Below are 21,828 nucleotides of genomic sequence, written 5' to 3'. Positions count from 1 at the left end.
CGGAGGCATCTGGCAACTATAGAGACACTTGGTTTTCCCACCTGGGGGTGGCAGTGCTACCGTGGGTAGAGGTCAGACATGTTGCTGATCGTCCTGAAATGCACAGGACAGTCCCCCATGACAAAGACTATCCAGCTCCGAACGTTAGCCGAGCTCGGCTTGAAGAACCGCATGTGCCCCTCTGGTTCCTTCCCCCTGGTCAGCTGGGTCAGGACTGCTAGGCCACAGCTGATAGAGTGAGGAAACTTCTAGAGCAGTGGTTCTCAACCTTGGCTGCACATTAGAATCACCTGGGGCCACAACATTAGTAACTAAGAAACAGAATTTCCAGAGGATGAGACCCAGAAATCAGGATTTTAAAAAGATTCCCAGGTGGTTCTAATGTGCAGCCAAGGTTGAGAACCACTGTTCTAGAGACATCCCCAATGCGATGATTGGAGACTCTGGCCTCATCTCTTTGCCAGGTAGTTCTAATAACCTGGTGATCGCCTTTGGAGAGGCGGGGTGGTTAATTAGTGGTTATTTCCCCAGGTGGGAGGAGCTTCACGTGCAGTGGCTCTGATATAATGGCCGGGGCAAGCCCACTTCTCATCCCTGCTCAGTGCGGCGTGGACGCTCTTCCTTGCAGTTCAGGACCAGACGCTGTTGTGCTTTTACTTCCTGTGCCAGAAGGTGGGTGACTCACCTAGGTCTCAGCCCTGTTTTTCTCTAGGGCCCGGTGGCTGTAATGGTCTGTGGGGACCCAGGCAGGCCGATGCGGGCTGGGCTGAGGGAGGGAAGGAGGGCTAAGGGTCTTGGAAGGAAGGAAGGAAGCCCAAGTTTGAAGTATGTACATGAGAGAAGTGGGGTTATGTACCCTGGCGACTTATATAAACAGAATCAGGTGATATGTACTCTTTTATGTCTGCTTTCTTGCACACAGACCAATGTTTGTTTGTTTTTGAGATTTGTCTATAGTTTTGTATGGAGTTGTCAAGTACTCACTCTTGACACTAAATACTAGTGTTCCGCAAACTAGGCCAAATTCACCCCGTAGCCTGTTTTTATGTGGACTTGAAGGTAAGAATGGTTTTTTCCATTTTTAATAGAAAAAATCAAAAGAAAACAATATTTTGTGACATGTGAAAATAACATTCAAATTTCAGTGTCAATAAATAAAATTGAATACAGCCATGCCCGCTCATTTACAAAACCATCTGTGTCGGCTTTCACTCTACAATGGCAGAGTTGAGCTGTTGTGACAGACAGCATGGCCCACAAATTCTAAAATGTTTACTCTCTGACCCCTTACAGAAAAAGTTTGTGACCCTGGTGTATCGTATTCCACTGTGTAAGTAGGTAGCTGTCATTGTTTCTATTGGTGCTAGACGTCTACACGGCCTTCAGTTATTGGCGATTGTGAAGAAAGCGGCTATGAACATTTTTGTACATCATTTGGTGGATGTGAGCACGCATTCCAGGAGGGGAGTTGCTGGGTCATAGGGCAGGCATATATTTAGCTTTAGTAAATAAAGCTAACTTGTTTTCCAAAGTGACTGTGCCGTGTTCAACTCCCCCAGCAACACAGGAGAGTTCTGCTGTTGCTAACAATCGCCAATTTTCTTTTTTCATTAGAGCCTTCCTGGTGTGGATAGGATCTGATACTGCATGGAGGCTTTGCATTTCCCTGATGACTAATGGAGTTGAACAGCTTCCCGTATGAGTCCTTGCCGTTTGAATATCCTCTTTTGTGAAATGCCTGTTCAGCATTTTTGTCTACTTAGTAAAAAAGGAATTGTCTGTCTTTTTACTAATTTGGAGGAGTCCTATGTGTATTGTAGACACGAGTGCTTGGTCGGCATTTATGTGTGGCTTGTCCTTAGGGGGTACCTTTAATGAACAAATTCATTTTAACATAGCCTCAATGTTTTCCTTGATTAACGTGCTTTGTGGCCTGTTAAACACGTGCCTATCCCAAAGTCACAAATATGTTGAATATAGATGTCTTATTTTAAAAGCTTTCTTTAAAATTTTTTAAATTTACTGACTTTAAAAAAATATATTTTATTGATTTCAGAGAGGAAGTAGAGGGAGAGAGAAACATCAATGATGAGAATCATTGATCGGCTGCCTCCTGCATGCCCCCTCTGGGGATTGAGCCTGCAACCCGGGCATGTGCCCTCATTGGGAATCCAACCATGACCTCCTGGTTCATAGGTCAACACTCAACCAGTGAGCCACACTGGCCGGGATGATATTTTATTTTTAATTAGAAAGAGAGGGAGGAAGAGAGAGAAACATTGATTTGTTGTTCCACTTATTTATGGATCGTTGGTTGCTTCTTGTATGTGCCCTGACCTGGGACTGAAACCCAAGTGTATTGGGACAATGCTCTAACCAATTGAGCTACCTGGCCAGGGCTTAAAAGCTTTCTTGACTTTGCTTTCCTGTTTAGATCTGCACGATGTTTGGAACTAAATTATGGTTTGAGGTAGGGATCAAAATACACTTTCTTCCAATGGCCATCCAACAGACCCAGCACCATTTACTGAAAAGACCATCCTTTCCCCACTGCTCTGCCAGTTGTTTATGTCTGACATAAATAACATAGCCACATACTCCAGTATTCAAAAGGGCAAAAAGATATTCAGAAGAATTCCTCTTCCTGCCCACAGCTTCCATTCCTCTAGTTAACATTCTTTATCTCTAGGAAGTTATCTGTTTCTTTTCCAAGGTTTTATGCAGAGACGAGTAAATATACATAATTACTCCCACCCTCCCCCCCCCCTTTTACATAAACAGCACACTATGAATTCTGTTCTACATCTGTATTTTATTTTCACTTGCGGATAGGAAACTCTCTCTATGATATTATGTGAGCAAATATCCTTTTGGTTATTGTTGCTTGGGGTCTGTCATGGTATGAATGGAACACCATTTCTTTAGCTAATCATCGCTGATGGAAAACTAGGTTTTTCCCTCTTTACTACAGTCAAAGCTTAGTGAATAGCTATGTCTGCTTCTCATTTTGCACATGTGGATGAGTGGCTCTCGGGAGAAATTCTCATAAGTAGAATAAGTGAATCAAAGTGGGGTGCATTTGCGTTTTGAGGGATATTTGCAGACTGAGCATTTAATGTGGGGGAACAGGCATCATACCCTAACCCTTGAATCTCCCTAAGTCTTTATTGCATGCCAACTATACCCTGGGCACTTTGCTGGACGTAGGTGGGGGGGGGGGGGTAATGAGTGACATAAACCATCACCCCACTGTGTGGCTGCCAGCTGAGGTAAAGGCTCTGAAAGAAAGGGCTGTAGTTCTAAGAGCCTAGCAGATACCTGATAGGGTTGGAGGAGGAAAGGAAAGGCTCCGTGAAGGAGGTGGTGGTTAAGACCAAATAGGAAGAATGATCAAAGTTTAGGAGAAGTGGACACATAGAACAGCAGGACTTTCCAGGCTAAGAGAATAGCAGTGCAAAAGTTTTCTATGGCTGCGTAACAAAAAGCCCAAAGTCTAAGGGCTTAGAACAATACCCATGTATTATCCTTCAGGGTTTCTGTGGGTTGGGAATTTGGGAACAGCAAAACCGAGAGCTCCAGCTTGAGGCCTCTCATGAGAGTACAGGCAGATATTGGCCGGGGCTACCATCATCTGAAGGCTTGACTGAGGCTGGAGGAGCACTTCTAACGTGGCTCACTCACCTGGCTGATAACTTGGTTCCTCTTCCTATGGACCTCCCTGTAGGGCTGTTTGAGCATCTGTACAACGTGGCGAGGGTGTCTGGCTTCCTCCATGAGAACAAGCTTGTGTTGTGATGGCTTCTAGGCCTAGTCTCAGAAGTCACAGGCCTTTACTTGTACCGTATTCCCTTGACCACACAGTCCGGCCTTGATTCTGTGGGAGACGACTCCACAAGGGCATGAATCCTGAGAGGCAAGAGATGGGGGCCCCATCAGAGGCTGGCTACCACAGGTTGTAGGCAAGAAGGGGCTGGAAGTATCCAGGATGTAGCTCAGCTGGGGTGAGCAAAGGAGTGAGTGGCAGGGCTAGGTTTGCAGGGGCTGGGGTTACCCTAAGTGCATTGAGAAGCCATCTAGGAGTGTGGGATGGGCTAGGGAGCAAATGGCAGGATCAGATTGGGATTCTGAAAAGATCCCTCCCACGGCCATGTGGAGAAGAGGTGGGGGAGGGCTGAATGGCAGCCCGGGAAGGATGCTGGGCCAGTGCTCAGGAGAGAGGGGAAGGTGGCCTGGGCCAGGGAAGCTCGGCTAACTGACTCAAGGACTGTTTGAAAAACAACCCATCTAGCTTGGCAGCAATCCTTGAGGCTGCCGGGCTTTGCTCCAGGTGAGAGACCTTGGTGGCTGTGACTAATTCCCCAGCATGTGGGCATGACTCAGCGCTGACCTTCTGGCTGACCTTGGCTCGAGAATGTGACAACCCCCTCACCAGCCCTAGCACTGATGCTGGCCTCTTCTTCCTTGTAACTGGAGGCTGGAAGCAGGGAGCTTGGGCCTGACAAGCCTTTTCTCGTGAGGGGTTTGTGAACATTACCAAGAGGTGGAGGTGGAGTGAATGCCCACAAGAGCTGGACCTGGTTTCTTCTGGAAGTTCCAGTCCTGCTAAAGGGAGGAGCCCATTTCTAGGTGGGGGGGGGGGGGGGGGGGGGTGCCTGGAGGCCCAACCAGTCACTGTGGAGGTTCCTGAAGCCAGGAGTATCCTTTCTCCATTGATTTCGCTGATATATTTTTAGCTAAAAACTCTGGAATGAAGCAGGTGACTCATGGATTAGAGACAAACCTGAGCTGATTTGGGCCTCAGTTTCCCTGTTTGTAAGATGGAAATTACATTGTTCTGGGGGAGAAAACGGCTTTATACCTGCCAACATTTGCATCAGGCACCTCCCGTGTCCTGTATATTAATTCAGCTGCTATTTAGATTCTTATGGACGAGTCCTTGGAGCATCAGCTGTGAAGGAGGCAGACCAGCACTTGCCATCTGGAGCTCATCTGGAGCTCATAACCTTTGCAGGGATTGGCCCACCATCTGTTTTGGTCAATACAGCCCAGGAAGGATGCCGGACTTTTACTGGAATAGCCATACCTCTTCATTGATGTATTGTCTATGGCTGTTTTCATGCTATCATGGCAGGAGTGAGTGGCTGCAACAGAGATAGAGGACCCACAAAACCTGAAACATTTACTATCTGATCCTTTATAGAAAAACCTGCTGATCCCTGCTCTGTTCGAATGGAGCCGACAGACTACAATAGACGTAAAGAGAATCTCTGACAATAGATGCTACGAAGGAACTGGGTAATAGGATAGAGTGACTAGTGGTGGTGAGGGTTGCTTCCAGGTGGGCAGGGAAAAGCCTTTGGGTAGCAGCAAACTTTGAGTTGTGTGACTCTCCCAGAAGAGTAGCCTGGGTGCCCTGGCCAGTGTGGCTCCGTTGGTTGGAGCGTCATCCCAAAACACACCAAAAGGTGGCGAGTTCAATTCCCAGTCAGGGCACATACCCAGGTTGCAGATTTGATCCCTGGTCAGGACACGTAGGGGAGGCAGTGGATTGATATTTCTCTCTCGTATTGATGTCTCTGTGTGTCTCATCCATTTAAAAAACATATCCTCGGGAGAGGATTAAAAAAAAAAAAAAAGTGGCCTGGACAGAAGTGACAGCAAAGGCAAAGGCCCTGGGGCACAGAAGAGCTTGAGAGACTAAAAGTGGGTCAAAGCTGGAGCTCAGTGAGGAAGAAGGAGACGCCTTCAGGCAGGACTCTGTAAATGGAGTAAAATACTTAGATTTTAGTTCAAGGGCTATGAGAGTGTAAGTGGGGAAGAGGGAAACGGCATGTTCCAAAAATTTTAAAGCTCTTTGGATACAGTGTTCCGGGGGATCAGAGAGAAGGCTGCTAGAATCGCCCGGGTGAGTGATGATGGCAGTCCTGGCTGAGGCGGTGGCAGAGGAAATAAGCAGAAAGACCTGGGCTAAATTTCAGAGGAAGAACTAAGAGATTCCCCATGTCTTGCGTGTGAGGGGAGGAGACCAATTAGAGATGACGTCTGGCTTTTTGCCCCTGAGCAACTTGAGAGCAGGTCCAGTTGGGCTGGAAGTCCAGCTTTGGCACCAACTTGTTTGGGTTCTTGAGCAAGTCTTTATGTCCCTGAGCCTTTGTCCCTTCTATAAAATGGGTCCATTATCTGCTGCAAAAGGATTATAAAGGTAACTCACCTGAGGGGAGCCTCCAATAAATGCAGTGCTCCTGTGAGCTGAGGCCCCTGGCCAGCAGCTGAGGCCCCGGCCAGCAGCTGGTCTGCTTATGTGTCTCCACTTCCCTCGCCTCCCTTCTGGTCCTGTGAGCACCCTTTCTCCTAAGGTGGGCTAGGGGCCCAGATGCAGGCTTCTGACAGGTCTACGGGACTTGAGCCTCACTCTGGTCAGATTGTCTTCTATCTGCTACCCCCTTTCTGGCCCTCTCCTCAGTCCAATGCCCCCAGTGCGTCCCTTTGGCATCCCGGGATCTGACAGCAGGCTGTTTCGCATGCAGGCTTTGGAGCCAAAGACACCTGAGTTCATGGCCCCTGCTGCTTACTGGTCCCTGAGTTTATGATCTTGGGTAAGCAGCGTCTGAGCCAGGCTCCTTTGTAATAACTATTCTCGGCCACGGGAAATGGGGTCCTGACATCTCCCTTAATGCTTGCTTAAGAATTAGATAACTTCTCTAAAGAGCCGGGTACAGGACATACGCGTTGATGAAATATTAAATTAATGGTATTAACTTTAGTTCTGATGTTTCCATTCTCCTGGATCTTGCCATGTGTGGGTAACTCATAGCAACCAGAGGGCCTAAGGTCCACTTCTGGCCAGGCCCCGTCCTCCCTACCAGCTGTTGTGGAAACTAGGTGTATGTTGGTGTTTATGAACACATTCGCTTACACATTTTGTAATATAAAAATGTAAAACTATATCACTATTTTTAACTCTGTTCTGGTGCTTCTGTTGTTGTGATGGCAGATAAGTACGCTTTAAAAAAAACCAAAAACCTCAGCCCTAAAAACAAACAAAATTTAACAATAAGATAGGCCTGTTTTTTGTGGGGTTTTTTATTGTGGTTAAAAAAATAGTATTTGCCATCTACAGTATTTACATACTGTCCTTTAATACAGAACAGTATTGTTAACTACATAACACTGTTGTGCAACAGATCTCTGGCACTTTCATCTCGTAAAACTGAAACTCCGCTCTATTGAACAACTTCCCTTTTCTGCCCTCCACTAGCCTCTGGTAATCACCATAGTTCTTCTCTACCTGAGTTTGACTACCTTACACAATCTCCAGTAAGTGGAATCATACAGTCTTTGCCTTTTGAGACTGGTTTATTTCACTTACCATATTGACCTCAAGGTTCATCAGGTTGTTTCAAAGGCCAGGATTTCCTCTTTCTTATTATTTTTTTAAAAATATATTGATTTTTTACAGAAAGGAAGGGAGAGAGATAGAGAGTTAGAAACATTGAGAGAGAAACATCGATCAGCCGCCTCCTGCACATCTCCTACTGGGGATGTGCCCGCAACCCAGTTACATGCCCTTGACCGGTATCGAACCTGGGACCTTTCAGTCCGCAGGCCGACGCTCTATCCACTGAGCCAAACCGGTTTCGGCTATTTTTATTTTTTAAATATATATTTTATTGATTTTTTACAGAGAAGAAGGGAGAGGGATAGAGAGTTAGAAACATCGATGAGAGAGATGGATCAGCTGCCTCCTGCACGCCCCCTACTGGGGATGTGCCCGCAACCAAGGTACATGCCCTTGACTGGAATCGAACCTGGGACCCTTCAGTCCACAGGCCGACACTCTATCCACTGAGCCAAACCGGTTCGGCGGATTTCCTTTTTTTTTAAAAAAAATTAATAATCTTGAAATGAGCATCATTTATAGGTTATTAAGAGAAAAACAATTACACAGATCATTTGTTTAAAACCCTTTTAAAAATCTATATTGATTGAATTGACTGTTACTATGGAGATAGAAGTATTGACTTTTGACAACTTGTCCAAGAATTAGTTCTTTTGTTGTTTTATTGTTGACACTATTACAGATGTCCCTATCCCTCCCCCCCGCCTTTGCTCACCTCCACCCACCCTGCCACCCTTCCCCTGGCCTTCCTCACTCTATTGTCTGTATCCATGGCTTATGCATATATGTTCTTTGGCTGATTCCTTCACCTTCTTTCATCCAGCCGCCCTCCCCCCTTCCCTCTTACATTTGTCAGTCTGTTCCATGTACCCATGCCTCTGGTTCCATTCTGTTCATCAGTTTATCCTGTTCATTAGATTCCACATAAGTGAAACCACACGGTACCCGTCCTTCTCTGGCTGGCCTGTTCTACCCAGCACAATAATCTCCAGGTCCATCCATACTGTCACCAAGGGCAAGAATTCCCTCCCTTCTACAGCTGCACTGAATAATATTAACAACAATTAATAATATGAAGGCTGAATAATATTCCATTGTATGTATATGCCACATTTTAAAAATATTTTTATTGATTTCAGAGAGGAAGGGGGAGGGAGATAGCAACATCAATGATGAGAATCACTGATCACTGCCTCCTGCGCACCTCCCAATGGGGACTAAGCCTGAAACTCGGGCATGTGCCCTTACATGTGCCCTGGCATGACCTGGTTCATAGGTTGACGCTCAACCACTGAACCATGCCAACCAGGCTATGCCACATTTTCTTTTTTTTCTCTTTTAAAACATATTTTTGGCCAAAACCGGTTTGGCTCGGTGGATAGAGCGTCGGCCTGTGGACTGAAAGGTCCCAGGTTCGATTCCGGTCAAGGGCATGTACCTGGGTTGCGGGCACATCCCCAGTGGGAGATGTGCAGGAGGTAGCTGATCGATGTTTCTCTCTCATCGATGTTTCTAACTCTCTATCTCTCTCCCTTCCTCTCTGTAAAAAATCAATAAAATATATTTAAAAAAACAACAACATATTTTTGATTTCAGAGAGGAAGGGAGGAGAGATAGAAACATCAATGATGAGAGGTAATCATTGATTAGCTGCCTCCTGCAAGCCCTCTACTGGGGATTGAGCCTGCAACCCAGGCATGTGCCCTTAACTGGATTCGAATCCGGGACCCTTCAGTCCTCGGGCTGATGCTTTATCCACTGAGCCAAACTGGCCAGGGTGCCACATTTTTAATTCACTCATCTAGCAATGGACATTTGGGTTGCTCCCACCTTCTGGCTGCTGTGAATAATGATGCAGTGATCAAGCTGGGTATGCAAATATCTCTTTAAGATCCTGTTTTCAATTCTTCTGAATATACACCCAGAAGTGGGATTGCTGGATCATATGGTAGTTCTATTTTTATTTTTTGAGGAACTTCCACTTTTCTGTAGCTGCTGCATCATTTTACATCCCTACTAACAGTGCACATGGGTTCCGAACTCTACATCTTTGCCATACTTCATTTTGGATAATGGCCTTCCTCATGGGTGTGAGATGATATTTCATTGTGGTTTTGATTGGCATTTCCCTGATGGTTAGTGATGTTGACCATCGTTTCATATGCTTATTGGTCATTTGTGTATCTTTTTCTTTTTATTGATTTCAGAGAGGAAGGGAGAGAGATAAAAACATCAATGATGAGAATCATTGATTGGGTGCCTACTGCACGCCCCCTACTGGGGATTGCGCCGAAACCTGGCATGTGCCCTTGACTGGAATCGATCCCAGGACCCTTCAGTCCGTAGGCCAACGCTCTATCCACTGAGCCACACCAGCCAGGGCTGTGTATCTTTTATTTCAAAAGAATTTGAAATGTGTATTCAAATCCTTTCCCATTTTTTAAATCGGGTTATTTGAGTTGCAGGAGTTCTTTATATACTCTGGATGTTAACTCCTTATGGCATATATGGATTGCACATATTTGCTCCTATTCCATAGGTTGCCATTTGTTGATTGATTCCGTTGCTGTGTATAAATTAAATTTGATGTAGTCCCATTTGTCAATTGTAGTTTTTGTTGTTTGTGCTTTTGGTATCATAATCAAGAAATCGTTGTCAAGCCCAGTGTTGTGAAGCTGCCTCCCCTCCCCCCAGGTTTTCTCCTAGGAGTTCTATAGTTTCAGGCCTTACATTTAGGTCTTTAATCCATTTTGAGTTAATTTTTACATATGGTATTAAGTAAGGGTCTAACTTCATTCTTTTGCATATGAATATCCAGTTTTCCCAGCAGCATTTGTTGAAAACTATCCCTTCCCCAGGTTCTGGTGCTTTAAAACAAAACAAAACAAAACAAAAAACCCTTTTATTTATTTATGCCCTCACTCCAGGACATTCTTAGAGAGAGGAAGGGAAAGAAATCGGTAGCCTCCTGTGCACTCAAACCTGCAATCCAGGTATGGGCCGACCTGGAATGAACTGACAGCCTTCTGGTGCACTGGAGGACGCTCAACCAACTGAGCCACTCAAACAAGGTTCTGGTGCTTTTTTAAACATACAGACTGTAGAAGTGGCCCGGGTCTCTGAGATCCTTGGTGCTAGTTATACATCCTGATAATTTTTTGGAGTAGATGCTATTAGCCAACCCCCACCCCTTTTTAATATTTCCATTGATTTTTAGAGAGTGGAAGGGAGGGAGGAAGGAGGAGAGAGAGACAGAAACCTCAATGGGAGAGGCTAATCAATTGCCTCTGGCATGCACCCTAATGGGAGTGAGGATAGAACCTACAACCCAGGTATGACCTTGCCACAACCCTTCCGTGCGTGTGTGGGCTGATGCTCTAACCCACCGGCCAGGGCTAGCTCCTTTTATTTATTTATTTATTTTTACGGATTTCAGAGAGAAAGAGGGGGAGAGCGCTAGACATATCAATGATGAGAATCATTGATCGGCTGCTTCCTGCACGCCCACAACCTGAGCATGGGCCCTGATCGCAACCCTTCAGTCCGAAGGCCGACTCTATCCACTGAGCCAAACCAGCTAGGGCCCAGCTCCTTTTTATAGATAAGGACACTAAGACTGGATCCAAATAACCTGCCCAAAGTCCTTATAGCGAGCAAACAGGTAGAGATGGGATTGGAACTGAGAACTTGAATTCAAGGCCTACATGCTTGAATCCCGTGGGGATCCTCCCTTTTTTATTCCCAGCATACTGGAAAGAATGAATGAATGACTGTCTCTCTGGCAAAAAGCTTGCAGCAAACGCTGGATCTTGGACAAGTCCACTGCTCCATGCGGGGGTGCGCATCCGTCTCGCGCATGCGCATCCCCTGGGCACAGCCGGCTCCACTCCGTCTGTTACAAGCTCTCTCAGTATGGTACGTCCCGCCTTCCCCCATGCCCGGGCCGGGGTGGTACGCGCCACCTCCTCCAGCCCCTCCCTGTCGGTTTCCGCGCGAAAAGCCAGAGCTGCCTGTGCTGCCGACACCTCTGTTGTAGCTTCCAAGATGCCTGCCCGAACCGCCCCGGCCCGGGTGCCCGCGCTGGCCTCCCGGGCCATCTCACTGCCGGACGATGTCCGCAGGCGGTAGGTGCTGCAGGGGACCGCGAGCTCTGTGAGGTGGCATGTTGCTTGGGGGTGCAGGGGTTGCTTCCCCTCTGGGTAGCCCTTGGCTGCTGCTGACAGACGGGCGCGCATGCGTGGGGTTGCTTGGCGGCAGTTGGCGCGGGTAGGGTGGGACTTCCGGTCGCGCGCGTCTCGGGCAGTTTGGCGCCAAAATGGGCCAAGGCCCTTCACAGTTCCCTCGTGACTGGAAACTTGGGGTCTCCTCTGACCTCGGAGTAGAGCAAACTCCGAGTTTGCTTCAGGGAATCCCTTTCCCAGAAGAGCCGCCCGGCTCCTGTCTCCAGCTTGGTCGTACAGGAAGTGGGCAGCCCACGGCCGAACCACCACTCGGCCCGGCACTTTGGCCTCCACTTCCGGTGCACACTGTGGGGTGGGGGGTCGAGGGGCCTGGCAGGCCTGGCTCCGGGGTGTTTCAGGGAACCCTCTTGGCGTCCCGCACCAACACCCCGATGGCGACCACCAAAGACCGACGTCGCCGGTTAGGGCTCGGGTGCAGCCGGCTCAGGTTTGCGAGTCCCGTCTTTTGGGGGAGGCTCCCCCCACCTCGGACTGCTGGGAAGTCCGTATTCTGGAAAAAACTTACCGTGCAGCGCGGGCCGGGGCTGCGGCAGCATGAACACTGAGCAGGCTTTTCTGGTCGTTCTGCTCGTCGTGTGGCTCAGTTGGTTGGAGCTCCGTCCTGGGCTCGATTCCCCGATAGGACACCTACCTCGATTGCGGGTTCGATCCCCAGTCCGAGCGCGTGCAGGCGGCAACCCATTGATGTTTCTCTCCCTCTCTCTCAAAATCAGTTTTATCCTCGGGTGAGGATAAAAAAAAAAACAACAAACAAAAATTGTCAAAACACTTTTATATTTTAAAAAAACTTTATTGTGGAAAGTTATTACATATGCCCTTCTTCCTCCCCCATCCAAATACTTTTCAAGCACAGAGCGGGGAGTGTTTTTGAAGAATCTGTATCTTTATTCCCCCACCACCCCCCACGATATGGCGCGACTTAGACTGGAAATGGGATTCTGAACGCCTCTGGCTTCACGATGTTAGACCCAATACGGAGGTGGTGGGGCCGGGCCTTCTTTATTCCGATGGTGAGAGCTCTACCTCTCCTGGTTCGTTTGACTTTGGGCCAGTGTCATGAACAGCTAGGGTTTGTGAATATTCATTATAAAGTGGAATTGGAGCGCAGGGGAACGTGCCCGCCGCGTCAAGGCCCCGCGTTGGCATTGTGCTGGCTGACCCCGCCGGTCGGGGTTTCACCGGGCCAGGCACTAAATTGGAGCGTTCGGTGAGTGTTACATCCGCCGTTTACTCTGGGTTCCATCCTAACTTGGAACAGGAACGGCCTGCTGTAGGTAGGCAGCTTCTTCAGGTTTCCGCTTTAGACCCTGTGGTAGACGACGAAATCGTCAGCGTGTGAGATCCGCCCAGCAGCCTTCCTTACGCTTTGAATTTCGGTGTGCAGAATACACAGCCGTGGCATCAAACGTTAAGCTTAGATTTGTAAGTGCAGGTAGAACGCCTCTTGATTGACGAAAATTAGAGGTGAGTGATCTGTTATATGACGGGAACCTAAGTCCGTTAGAATACTCTAGGAGCAGAGGTTAGAACCCGTCCTTATCTTTGCATTTCTGTCATTTTTGCTAACGTGTGTTTATATGGCAGCTTCTTTTAAAATGCGCATATAGTTAGTTTCATTACATATGTAAAGAAACTACAAAGTATTTTCAATGATTGGTCTTTAACTTCTTTATTGAGGTATTACTTACCTGCCCTGGCCGGTTTGGCTCAGTGGATAGAGTGTCAGCCTGTGGACTGAAGGGTCCCAGGTTCGATTCCGGTCAAGGGCATTTGCCAGGGTTGTGGGCTCGATCCCCAGTGGGGGGCGTGCAGGAGGCAGCTGATCAGTGATTCTCATTATTGATGTTTCTGTCTCCCTCCCTCTCTGAAGTCAATAAAAATATATTTAAAAAAAAAAAGTGTTACCTTAAGTCTCCTAAAAAGCACGCTTTTCAGGACAAGCCACATTTTTCCACTTGATTTTTCTTACTCAGCCCAAGCTGCCATCATTTGCATAGAAAAGCGATAGTCTTCCCCTTGTCTTCCTGTTGCCCACAGGTCTGTTTTCTGTAAGTGGGAACTCATCCCACTTGGAGTGCGGGTGAATTTCCCGCCAAAATATAAGATGGCTCTGTCTTTTGGTTTTGTTCCATCCACCAAAAGGGTGGATTACAAACAAATATTTGGTAATACGCAGTTACAATCGGCCCGAGTTTACACATTTCCCGCACTCCACCGCAAATCTATATGAACCGAGTTAAAGATGGCTCCCGCGGAGTACGCGCAATTCACGCAAGCCGACTTAACTCGTTTCCCGCACTCCAAGTGATCCTCTTACAAATAAGTTGGATCCAGTGGTTTTCCTGCCCCTTTCCTCGCTCCCCTCACCCCCACTGTCTGGTAAACTTGGCCTGAAGTCCAGAATTCCTGTCCTCTTGCCTGACTCATCGTGTGTTCTTCCCACAAGCCACACAGGCCGCCTTTTAGGTTCTCGGGGCTTGAGGCCATGCAGAGTGACCACTGTGAGGCTGGGCTTCGTCCCTTTGTTCCTAAGATGGCATTCAGAAAGACGGCCGCCTTCCCCCACATTGGAGAAGGGTGTTCGTGCACCTCGCATGCTGCCTTGCAACTCGAGTTGATTTGTTGTCGGAGCATGTTTGCCTTATTCATTGTATCTGCTGTTTGGTGCACAAACTCTCACATGCTGGCGTGTCAAACTTTCCCCTTGAATGAAGCCTGGGTTTACACATGCTTCTAGCAACCTGGGCACAACTCCAATTAGCCTTTGTAATTATGACAGCTTTCTTATCTGCTAGTCATTCTGAGATTAGATTAAGCCAGGTCTTGAAGTTCTGAACCAGTTTCATGGCTCCTGCTGAGTAGGTATTGGATGGGGAAAAACTGACTTAACCTCTTCTGGTTCTCCCTGCAGTAGGATTCTAGAGGTGCAGACCACGGGTTCAAATCCCACCCCGCCACTTGCAGCTGTGTGGCTAACCTCCTGGTGCTTTGTCTGTAAAATGGGGTGGAGGGGCCTGTCCTACCAAGACATTATGAAGACTAACTGAGCTGACAGGTGTAAACATGGTAGAGCAGCACCTGCCCAGAAACCTACAGTGCTTAGCTGGGTAATTTATTTCCATTAGAGGAACATAATTTAAAGTACTAACATGTTCCTCTTATACTGAGGCAGGTAGCAGCATTGTATAGAGATGAGATATATGCCTGCTTATTCCAAACTTCCTTTTTTCCTGGCTTCTTGTAGAATGGTCTGGACTTGCTCTTTCAACTGCCACCTTAGCTTTTATGCCAGCTGTCCGCTCCTACTCTTGCTCAGACATCCTTTTCTTTAGGGTTGAGGTGGCATTCTATCTTCTCTCAACTCAGTGTATTGCTTCTTAATTCTTTGTATCCTTGGTTTTTGTGTTGCTGTCTACTACCAGGGAGCCTCTTTCTTGCCTGATTTCCCCACTTCCCCATCCCCTTTCTTTCATTCTTAGCCCCTTATCTCTTCTGGTTGTGGGACTTCTACTTTCAGCAATTGGGGTGCCTGCTGGAGATAGATACCTCCAGTTCTGCTGCCTCTCTGGAGAGCCAGTTTTCATTTCTAGCTGCTGAATAGCCAGCGGGGTAGCTGCTGTTCACAGAAACATCATTTCTAAAACTCGTAGCCTGGTTACTCTTTTTCCCCACCAAAGAGTTCTGAATTTCTGATACTGTATTCAATTTCTTTTATTTCCCATCACCATTAATCCCCCCTATGCCCTCGTCCATCTCCACCCACTACCTCGCTCTGATACTGTATTATTTTTTTATACTGTATTTTTAAAAATACATATATATTTTAATATATGTTTATTGATTTCAGAGAGGAAGGGAAAGGGAGAAAGAAATAGAAACATCAGTGATGAGAGAGAGCCATTGATTGGCTGCCTCCTGCATGCCTTACCTGGGGATTAGGCCCAAACCTGGGCATGTGCCCTGACCTGGAATCAAACTGTGACCTCCTGTTTCATAAGTTGATGCTCAACCACTGAGCCATACCATCTGGGCCCGAGGATATTTTTCCACTGAATTTTAGAGTGGAAGAGAGGGAGGGAGAGGAGAGAAAGACATACACATCACTGTGACAGAGATACGTTGGTTAGTTGCCCTCTGTACCCAGGTTGGGGGACGAACCTGCAACCCAGGTAGGTTCCCTTGATCAGGAATTAAACCTGCAACCCTTTGGTGCATGGGCTGACACTGACCAACACTATTCAGGGCTCGAGTTTAACTTTTGACTCCTCCAAACTTAACTAGTAGCCTACTGTTTGTTTTTTTAGATTTTTATTGATTTCAGAGAGAGAGAGAAACATCAATGATGAGAGAGAATCATTGATTGGCTACCTCCTGCATGCCCCCTACTGGGGATCAAGCCCGCAACCCAGGCATGTGCCCTTGACTGGAATCGAACCTGGGACCCTTCAGTCCACAGGCCAATGCTCTGTCCACTGAGCCAAACCAGCTAGGGCTGATAGCCTACTGTTAACCAGAAGCCTTATGGATAACATAAACAGTTGAATAACACATATGTTGTATGTTATCTATTAACTAGAGGCCCCGTGCATGAATTCGTGCACGGGTGGGGTCCCTCGGCCTGGCCGGCAATCAGGGCTGATGGGGGCCCGCCTACTGGGGGGAGGGACTGCTGGAGGTTGGCTGGCTGCAGGAGCTTGGCTGTGGGAGCGCACTGACCACCAAGGGGCAGCTCCTGTGTTGAGCGTCTGCCCTCTGGTGGTCAGTGCGCGTCATAGCTACCGGCCGGTCATCAGGTCTTAACGATCACTTAGGCTTTTATATATATAGATACTGTATTCCTATAGTAAAGGAAGCTAGAGAAAAGAAAATTATTAAAATCATAAGGAAGAGAAAATATGGTCATAGTATCTTGAAAAAAATCCACATATAAGTGCACCTGTGCCGTTCAAACTCATGTTGTTTAAGGGTCATCTGTACTACCGCTGTAGCTGCAGTCTGCTGAGAGTTTTTGCTACAGAAAGGCCTTTCCTGACCACCCAAGTCAGGAGGTTCCTACCTGGCAATGCCTGTGTCCAGTCACCCAGCTTGTTGCCTGGAATAGGGCCTGGCATATAGTAGGTACTCGGAGATGTGAGTGACCATCAAAGCTAGAAGCAGGGTCCACATCCACTTGGAACAGCTACTGTAAGATACTAGTCCAACAAAGCCTATTGCCCAAATTCCTGGCTTTGCTGATAACACTTGCCCTCAGGAAAAGCTCTGTTCCTGCCCTTTGGGCTGGTGATAACTGAGTACCTTGTCCAGGGGTCCTCAAACTACGGCCCGCGGGCCACATGCAAATACAAATATTGTATTTGTTCGTTTTGTTTTTTTACTTCAAAATAAGATATGTGCAGTGTGCAGAGGAATTTGTTCATAGTTTTTTTTTAAAACTATAGTCCGGCCCTCCAACGGTCTGAGGGACAGTGAACTGGCCCCCTGTTTAAAAAGTTTGAGGACCCCTGACCTAGTCTATGTGGGTGCTGGGCCGGAAGATCCAGAAACAGTGGAGGCCTGGTCCCTGCCCAGTGTGCTGCCACTCCACTGACCGTTGCTCGCCCTAATGGTTAGACCTGTTGTTGCCCCACTGCCCACAGTCAGCACTTGGACTAGGAGCAGCGTCTCCACGAACCTCCCTTTCCTCGGTGTCTGTTCTTGTTCTTTTATTCTTTTTCTCCCTTCCCCCCAAAGAAGCAAGACACCTCTTCAATAATCAAATCAGACCATGACTTTCCAGCCAGACTCATGACTGCACTTCTGAATGTTAGGAGGGGGAAGGGCACTATGTGTTTTTTTTTCCTAACACTCATGTAAGTTAAATTTATTTCCAAAGAGATCAACCAAAGGACTTGTAAGCATGCATATAAGCTTAAGCGATGGATGCAGACAACAGGGGGTGAGGGTGAGGGCAAGACTGGGAGGATGAGGGGACAATAGGGGGATAGACACATTTGTAATACCTTAATCCAGTGGTTCTCAACCTTCCTAATGCCGCGACCCTTTAATACAGTTCCTCATGTTGTGGTGACCCCCAACCATAAAATTATTTTCGTTGCTACTTCGTAACTGTAATTTTGCTACTGTTATCAATCGTAATGTAAATATCTGATATGCTCTATGTGTTTTCCAATGGTTGCGACCCACAGGTTGAGAACTGCTGATAAAGCTTAATCAATAAAAAAATTTTTTTTAAAAGAAAAATATTTATTTCCAAAGTTCTTTAAAACTAAAACTGTGGTACTAATTCTTATAGGTAAATAAAGTTGTTTAACAAGTGTTTTTTTTCCCTTTTCCCTTATTTTCTTTCCCCAGGCTCAAAGATTTGGAAAGAGATAGCTTAACAGAAAAGGTAATCACTATCTTCAAACATTTTTACTACCAAATGTGACTGATAGATCACTGTGTAGCTTGTAAAAAGTTTAAGGGGATACTTATCTGGCAGGGAGATACCATGATCAGGAAGGTGGTTTTCCCAGGGTGAGGCTTACCCATTACACTCTGGATGTTCTGGTCTTTGGCAATTTCCCCAAATGTGGGAAACTCAACTGCATAATTCGTGGAAGTTGGCAACTGTGTGCTCTCCCCCTTGAAAAAGTTTAGGTGGAATCGTTTTTTTCCATTAAGTTTTGAGATAGCTTGGAAATATTCTTGTTTAATGTGCTGTGTTAATACTGCTAATACCAGTTGACTTTTGGTAACTTGTTGACAAGTTTACCAATCTAAGTTCCAAACCATCAGTTCTGAACTATAACTTGTCTCGGTCACACTGTTTTCAGAAGCACAGTTTTGTTCTAATACGCCATATATGTCTCTGTCTCACCTCTGATCTTTTCTATTTTTCACCGTTCTGGAAATGATGTGATATGATCTTAATGGAAACATCACGAAAGTGTCTTGGTGAATACTTGGGTTTTGGGCAGTCAGCATTGCCTGCCATTCAGTCATTATGTGACCAGGCAGCATAATTGTGTTTTATAATGTCCATTAGTTAGTAGCTTGGGAGTTTGGGGACTTCTAAACTTGTATCCTTCCCTTAGGAGTGTGTGAAGGAGAAATTGAATCTCTTGCATGAATTTCTGCAAACAGAAATAAAGAATCAGTTATGTGATTTGGAAACGAAATTACACAAAGAAGAATTATCAGAGGTAAGTTTTCAGCATCCCGACATCTAGAAACATCTTCTCTCGTGCAGCTTGTCTGTGACCAGGGAGGTGGAGTAATCCCCCGCTCCCCCTGTTACCTGATAGTTATAAAGGAAATGCGTTTGTTTCCTTATTCTTACTGCCACTTGTTTACATTCACTGCTACTTAAATTATCCTTTCCTGCTATAGGAGGGCTACCTGGCTAAAGTCAAATCCCTTTTAAATAAAGATTTGTCCTTGGAGAACGGAGCTCATCCTTTCAGTCGGGAAGTGAATGGATGTCTAGAAAACGGGAGTCATTCAAGTGGCGAGGACCGCAGCGGGAGAATGGCAGAGGAAAACAAGTCGCCCAAGTCCATGTCCAAACCTTGCACGCCCAGGAGAAGCAAGTCTGATGGCGAGACCAAGTGTAAGAGCCCTGAACTCGTTTGACCTTGATGGAGGCTGTTGCCACATAAAGAAGGGGACAGCCAGACCCGGAGTCATAGTCCTCCTGGGCAATACTTCCTGGCTTGTTTCGTGTGTATACCCCTAACTAGTAAATTATACGTCCTAACTAGCTTAGGTATATGCTAATCTAAATTTTGTCTTTGACCAAGTCTTGGGCATTTGGTCTCAAAACATGGCTAAGTTTATGAGGTATAAGGTAACAGGAACTACTAATACTTAAATTACTTCTGTTAATATGCCTATTGAAGCTAAACATTTATTTTTAGACTCCTTCCCAGTTTGTAGTCAAAGTAACTCTTCTGGAATCTTTACAAACAAGAGCATGGATTTGAGCTCGGGTCCAGCCCTCAGCCACTTCACTATTTAATTTTTTTTTCATTTTAAAATATATTTTCTTTATTACTGATTTTTAGAGAGAGAGGAAGGAGATAGAGACAGAGAAACATTGATATTGGCTGCCTCCTGCACACCCCCTACTGAAGATCCCTCCCACAACCCGGGCATGTGCTCTGACTGGTAATCAAATTGGGGACCTCTGGTTCCCGAGTCGATGTTCAACCACTGAGGCACACCAGCCGGGCCACCTTTTTTTTTTTTTTTCCTTAATCCTCACCAGAGGATATTTTTTCCAATACTTCTGAGAGAGAGTGGAAGGGAGAGTGGGAAGGAGGGACAGAAACATCTATGTGAGAGACACATAGACTGGCTGCCTCCTGCGCAAGCCTCGGCTGGGGCCAGGGATTGAACCTGCAACCCAGGCAGGTGCCCTTGACTGGGAATCGAACCTTAGGTGAACACGCGGACACTCTAACCACTGAGAAACAGGCCCAGGCTTAACCCTTTCACTGTTTGATGGTTCAGGTTCCTTGTCTGGTTCAGGGATTGGCCCCTCAATAAGAGTTTGTGTAAAACTAGCAGGTAGGTGCTAATTGCCAATTTTTGTTGTTAATCCTCACCAGAGGATATTTTTCCTCTGTTCCTGCCCTTTGGGCTGGTGATCAATTTTTTTAGGGAGAGTGGAAAAGAGAGGGAAAGACAGAAGCATCAATGTGAGAGAGACACATTGCTTGGTTGCCTCCTGCATGTACCCCGACCAGGGCCAGGAAACCTGCAACCAAGGTTCGTACCCTTGACCATAATCGAACCCGGGACCCTTCGGTCCTCAGGCCGACGCTCTATTCACTGAGCCAAACTGGCTAGGGCCTAATTGCCAATTTTATCAAGACAGTTGTTGACTAGAATAAGGGGAGGACACTTAATCCTCTTCATTAACGTGGTGATCCTGAAGAACTGTACCTTTGCTGTAAACTTTTTTATTCATAGTGGCTTTTTTTTTCTTTAAACAGCTGAAGTCTCACCTAGCCCCAGGATTACAAGGCAGTCTACCAGGCAGACCACCATCACCTCTCATTTCACAAGGGGGTCAGTATATAATGAATTGACAGCTGCCTTTTCTAGGGGCTAACTGCTTTTGGTAAAACATGTATGGAATTAGACTTTCCATGTTGCATAGGTTTGCCTGTGCAGTTTTGTTCATTAGACATTTATGAACAGCATTTTTTTATATTCAATATTTTGTTTTAGTTTCAGGTGTACAGCATAGTGGTTAGACAATCAGAAACTTTATAAAGTATTCCCCTGATATTTTGAGTACCCACCTGGCACTGTACATAGTTACTACAGAATTCGAGGCCCGGTGCATGGATTCGTGCACCAGTGGGGTTCCTGAGCCTGGCCTGTGGGGATCGGGCCAAAACAGGCTCTCTGACATCCCCTGAGGGGTCCTGGATTGTGAGAGGGCACAGGCCAGGCCAAGGGACCCCACCAGTGCACAATTGGGGCTGAGGAGGGATCTTGGGAGGGCTCCAGGGCGTGTCTGGCCCATCTCGCCCAGTCCTGATCAGCCGGACACCAGCAGCAAGCTAACCTACTGGTTGGAGTGTCTGCCCCCTGGTGCTCAGTGTGCATCATAGTGACTGGTCAAACAGTTGGAGGGACACTTAGCATATTAGGCTTTTATATATATAGGTTATTGACTGTATTCTCAATGCTGTATTTATATCCCTGTATGAATGGCATTTCTGAATACTTCATCTATTTTTATTCTTAGCTATAGGAAACTTAAAAAAAATTAGTGAGTATAGTAAAATGCACCCCCAAATAACCCGTCACCTAGTGCTACCACTTAATAGCTCCTGGCCATCATTTCATTTACACCCTGTGCATTCCAACTGGGTTACTCCAAGTGGATTACAACTTCATATCCCCCCAAGTCTCCCCAACTTGATTATTTGGAAACAAAGCCCAGACATGTCATCCATAAATATTTCAGTAGATTTCTAGGCAAAGAAGTCTCTTTCTCTGACAAACTTTTAATTCATATTTTACTATAATTGCTAACATTTAGTTAAAAAGACAAAACATAACATACTATTTTCATGCCTTATAAAGTATAACAATTCCTTACTGTCATATACATAGCCAGTGTTCATATTTCCCTGTGTGTAGCAAACAGAGTGTTTGGTTGATTTATTCCTTAAACCTTTCAAGTTAGAT

The 21,828-nt window shown here is 46.3% G+C and overlaps 1 protein-coding gene and 1 pseudogene across 5 annotated transcripts in view; both read left to right on the top strand.

Annotated features, from left to right (window-relative positions):
- The first annotated feature begins 11,395 nt into the window (after nucleotides 1-11,395).
- Nucleotides 11,396-21,828, top strand: part of DNMT1 (DNA methyltransferase 1) — a 40,256-nt gene continuing 29,823 nt past the window's right edge. For 3 of the 5 annotated variants that reach the window (XM_070415993.1, XM_070415991.1, XM_070415990.1), the window contains exons 1-5: nucleotides 11,396-11,523; nucleotides 17,992-18,028; nucleotides 18,717-18,824; nucleotides 19,012-19,231; nucleotides 20,619-20,694. In XM_070415993.1, coding sequence (XP_070272094.1) covers nucleotides 11,444-11,523; nucleotides 17,992-18,028; nucleotides 18,717-18,824; nucleotides 19,012-19,231; nucleotides 20,619-20,694 — 521 coding nt within the window. In that variant the 5' untranslated portion in view covers nucleotides 11,396-11,443. Of the gene's footprint in view, nucleotides 11,524-11,997; nucleotides 12,068-12,828; nucleotides 12,848-17,991; nucleotides 18,029-18,716; nucleotides 18,825-19,011; nucleotides 19,232-20,618; nucleotides 20,695-21,828 lie in introns of those variants that run through there. The other 2 variants (XM_070415994.1, XM_070415995.1) reach the window with 2 other exon arrangements.
- On the top strand, nucleotides 18,107-18,260 carry LOC139011869 (U1 spliceosomal RNA; annotated as a pseudogene).

The sequence above is a fragment of the Myotis yumanensis genome, unplaced genomic scaffold (genome assembly GCF_028538775.1).
Source record: "Myotis yumanensis isolate MYYU_CA2020_CCGP unplaced genomic scaffold, mMyoYum1.0.hap1 SCAF_5, whole genome shotgun sequence".
Lineage (NCBI taxonomy): Eukaryota > Metazoa > Chordata > Mammalia > Chiroptera > Vespertilionidae > Myotis > Myotis yumanensis.
This window is presented reverse-complemented; position numbering and strand designations above follow the sequence as displayed.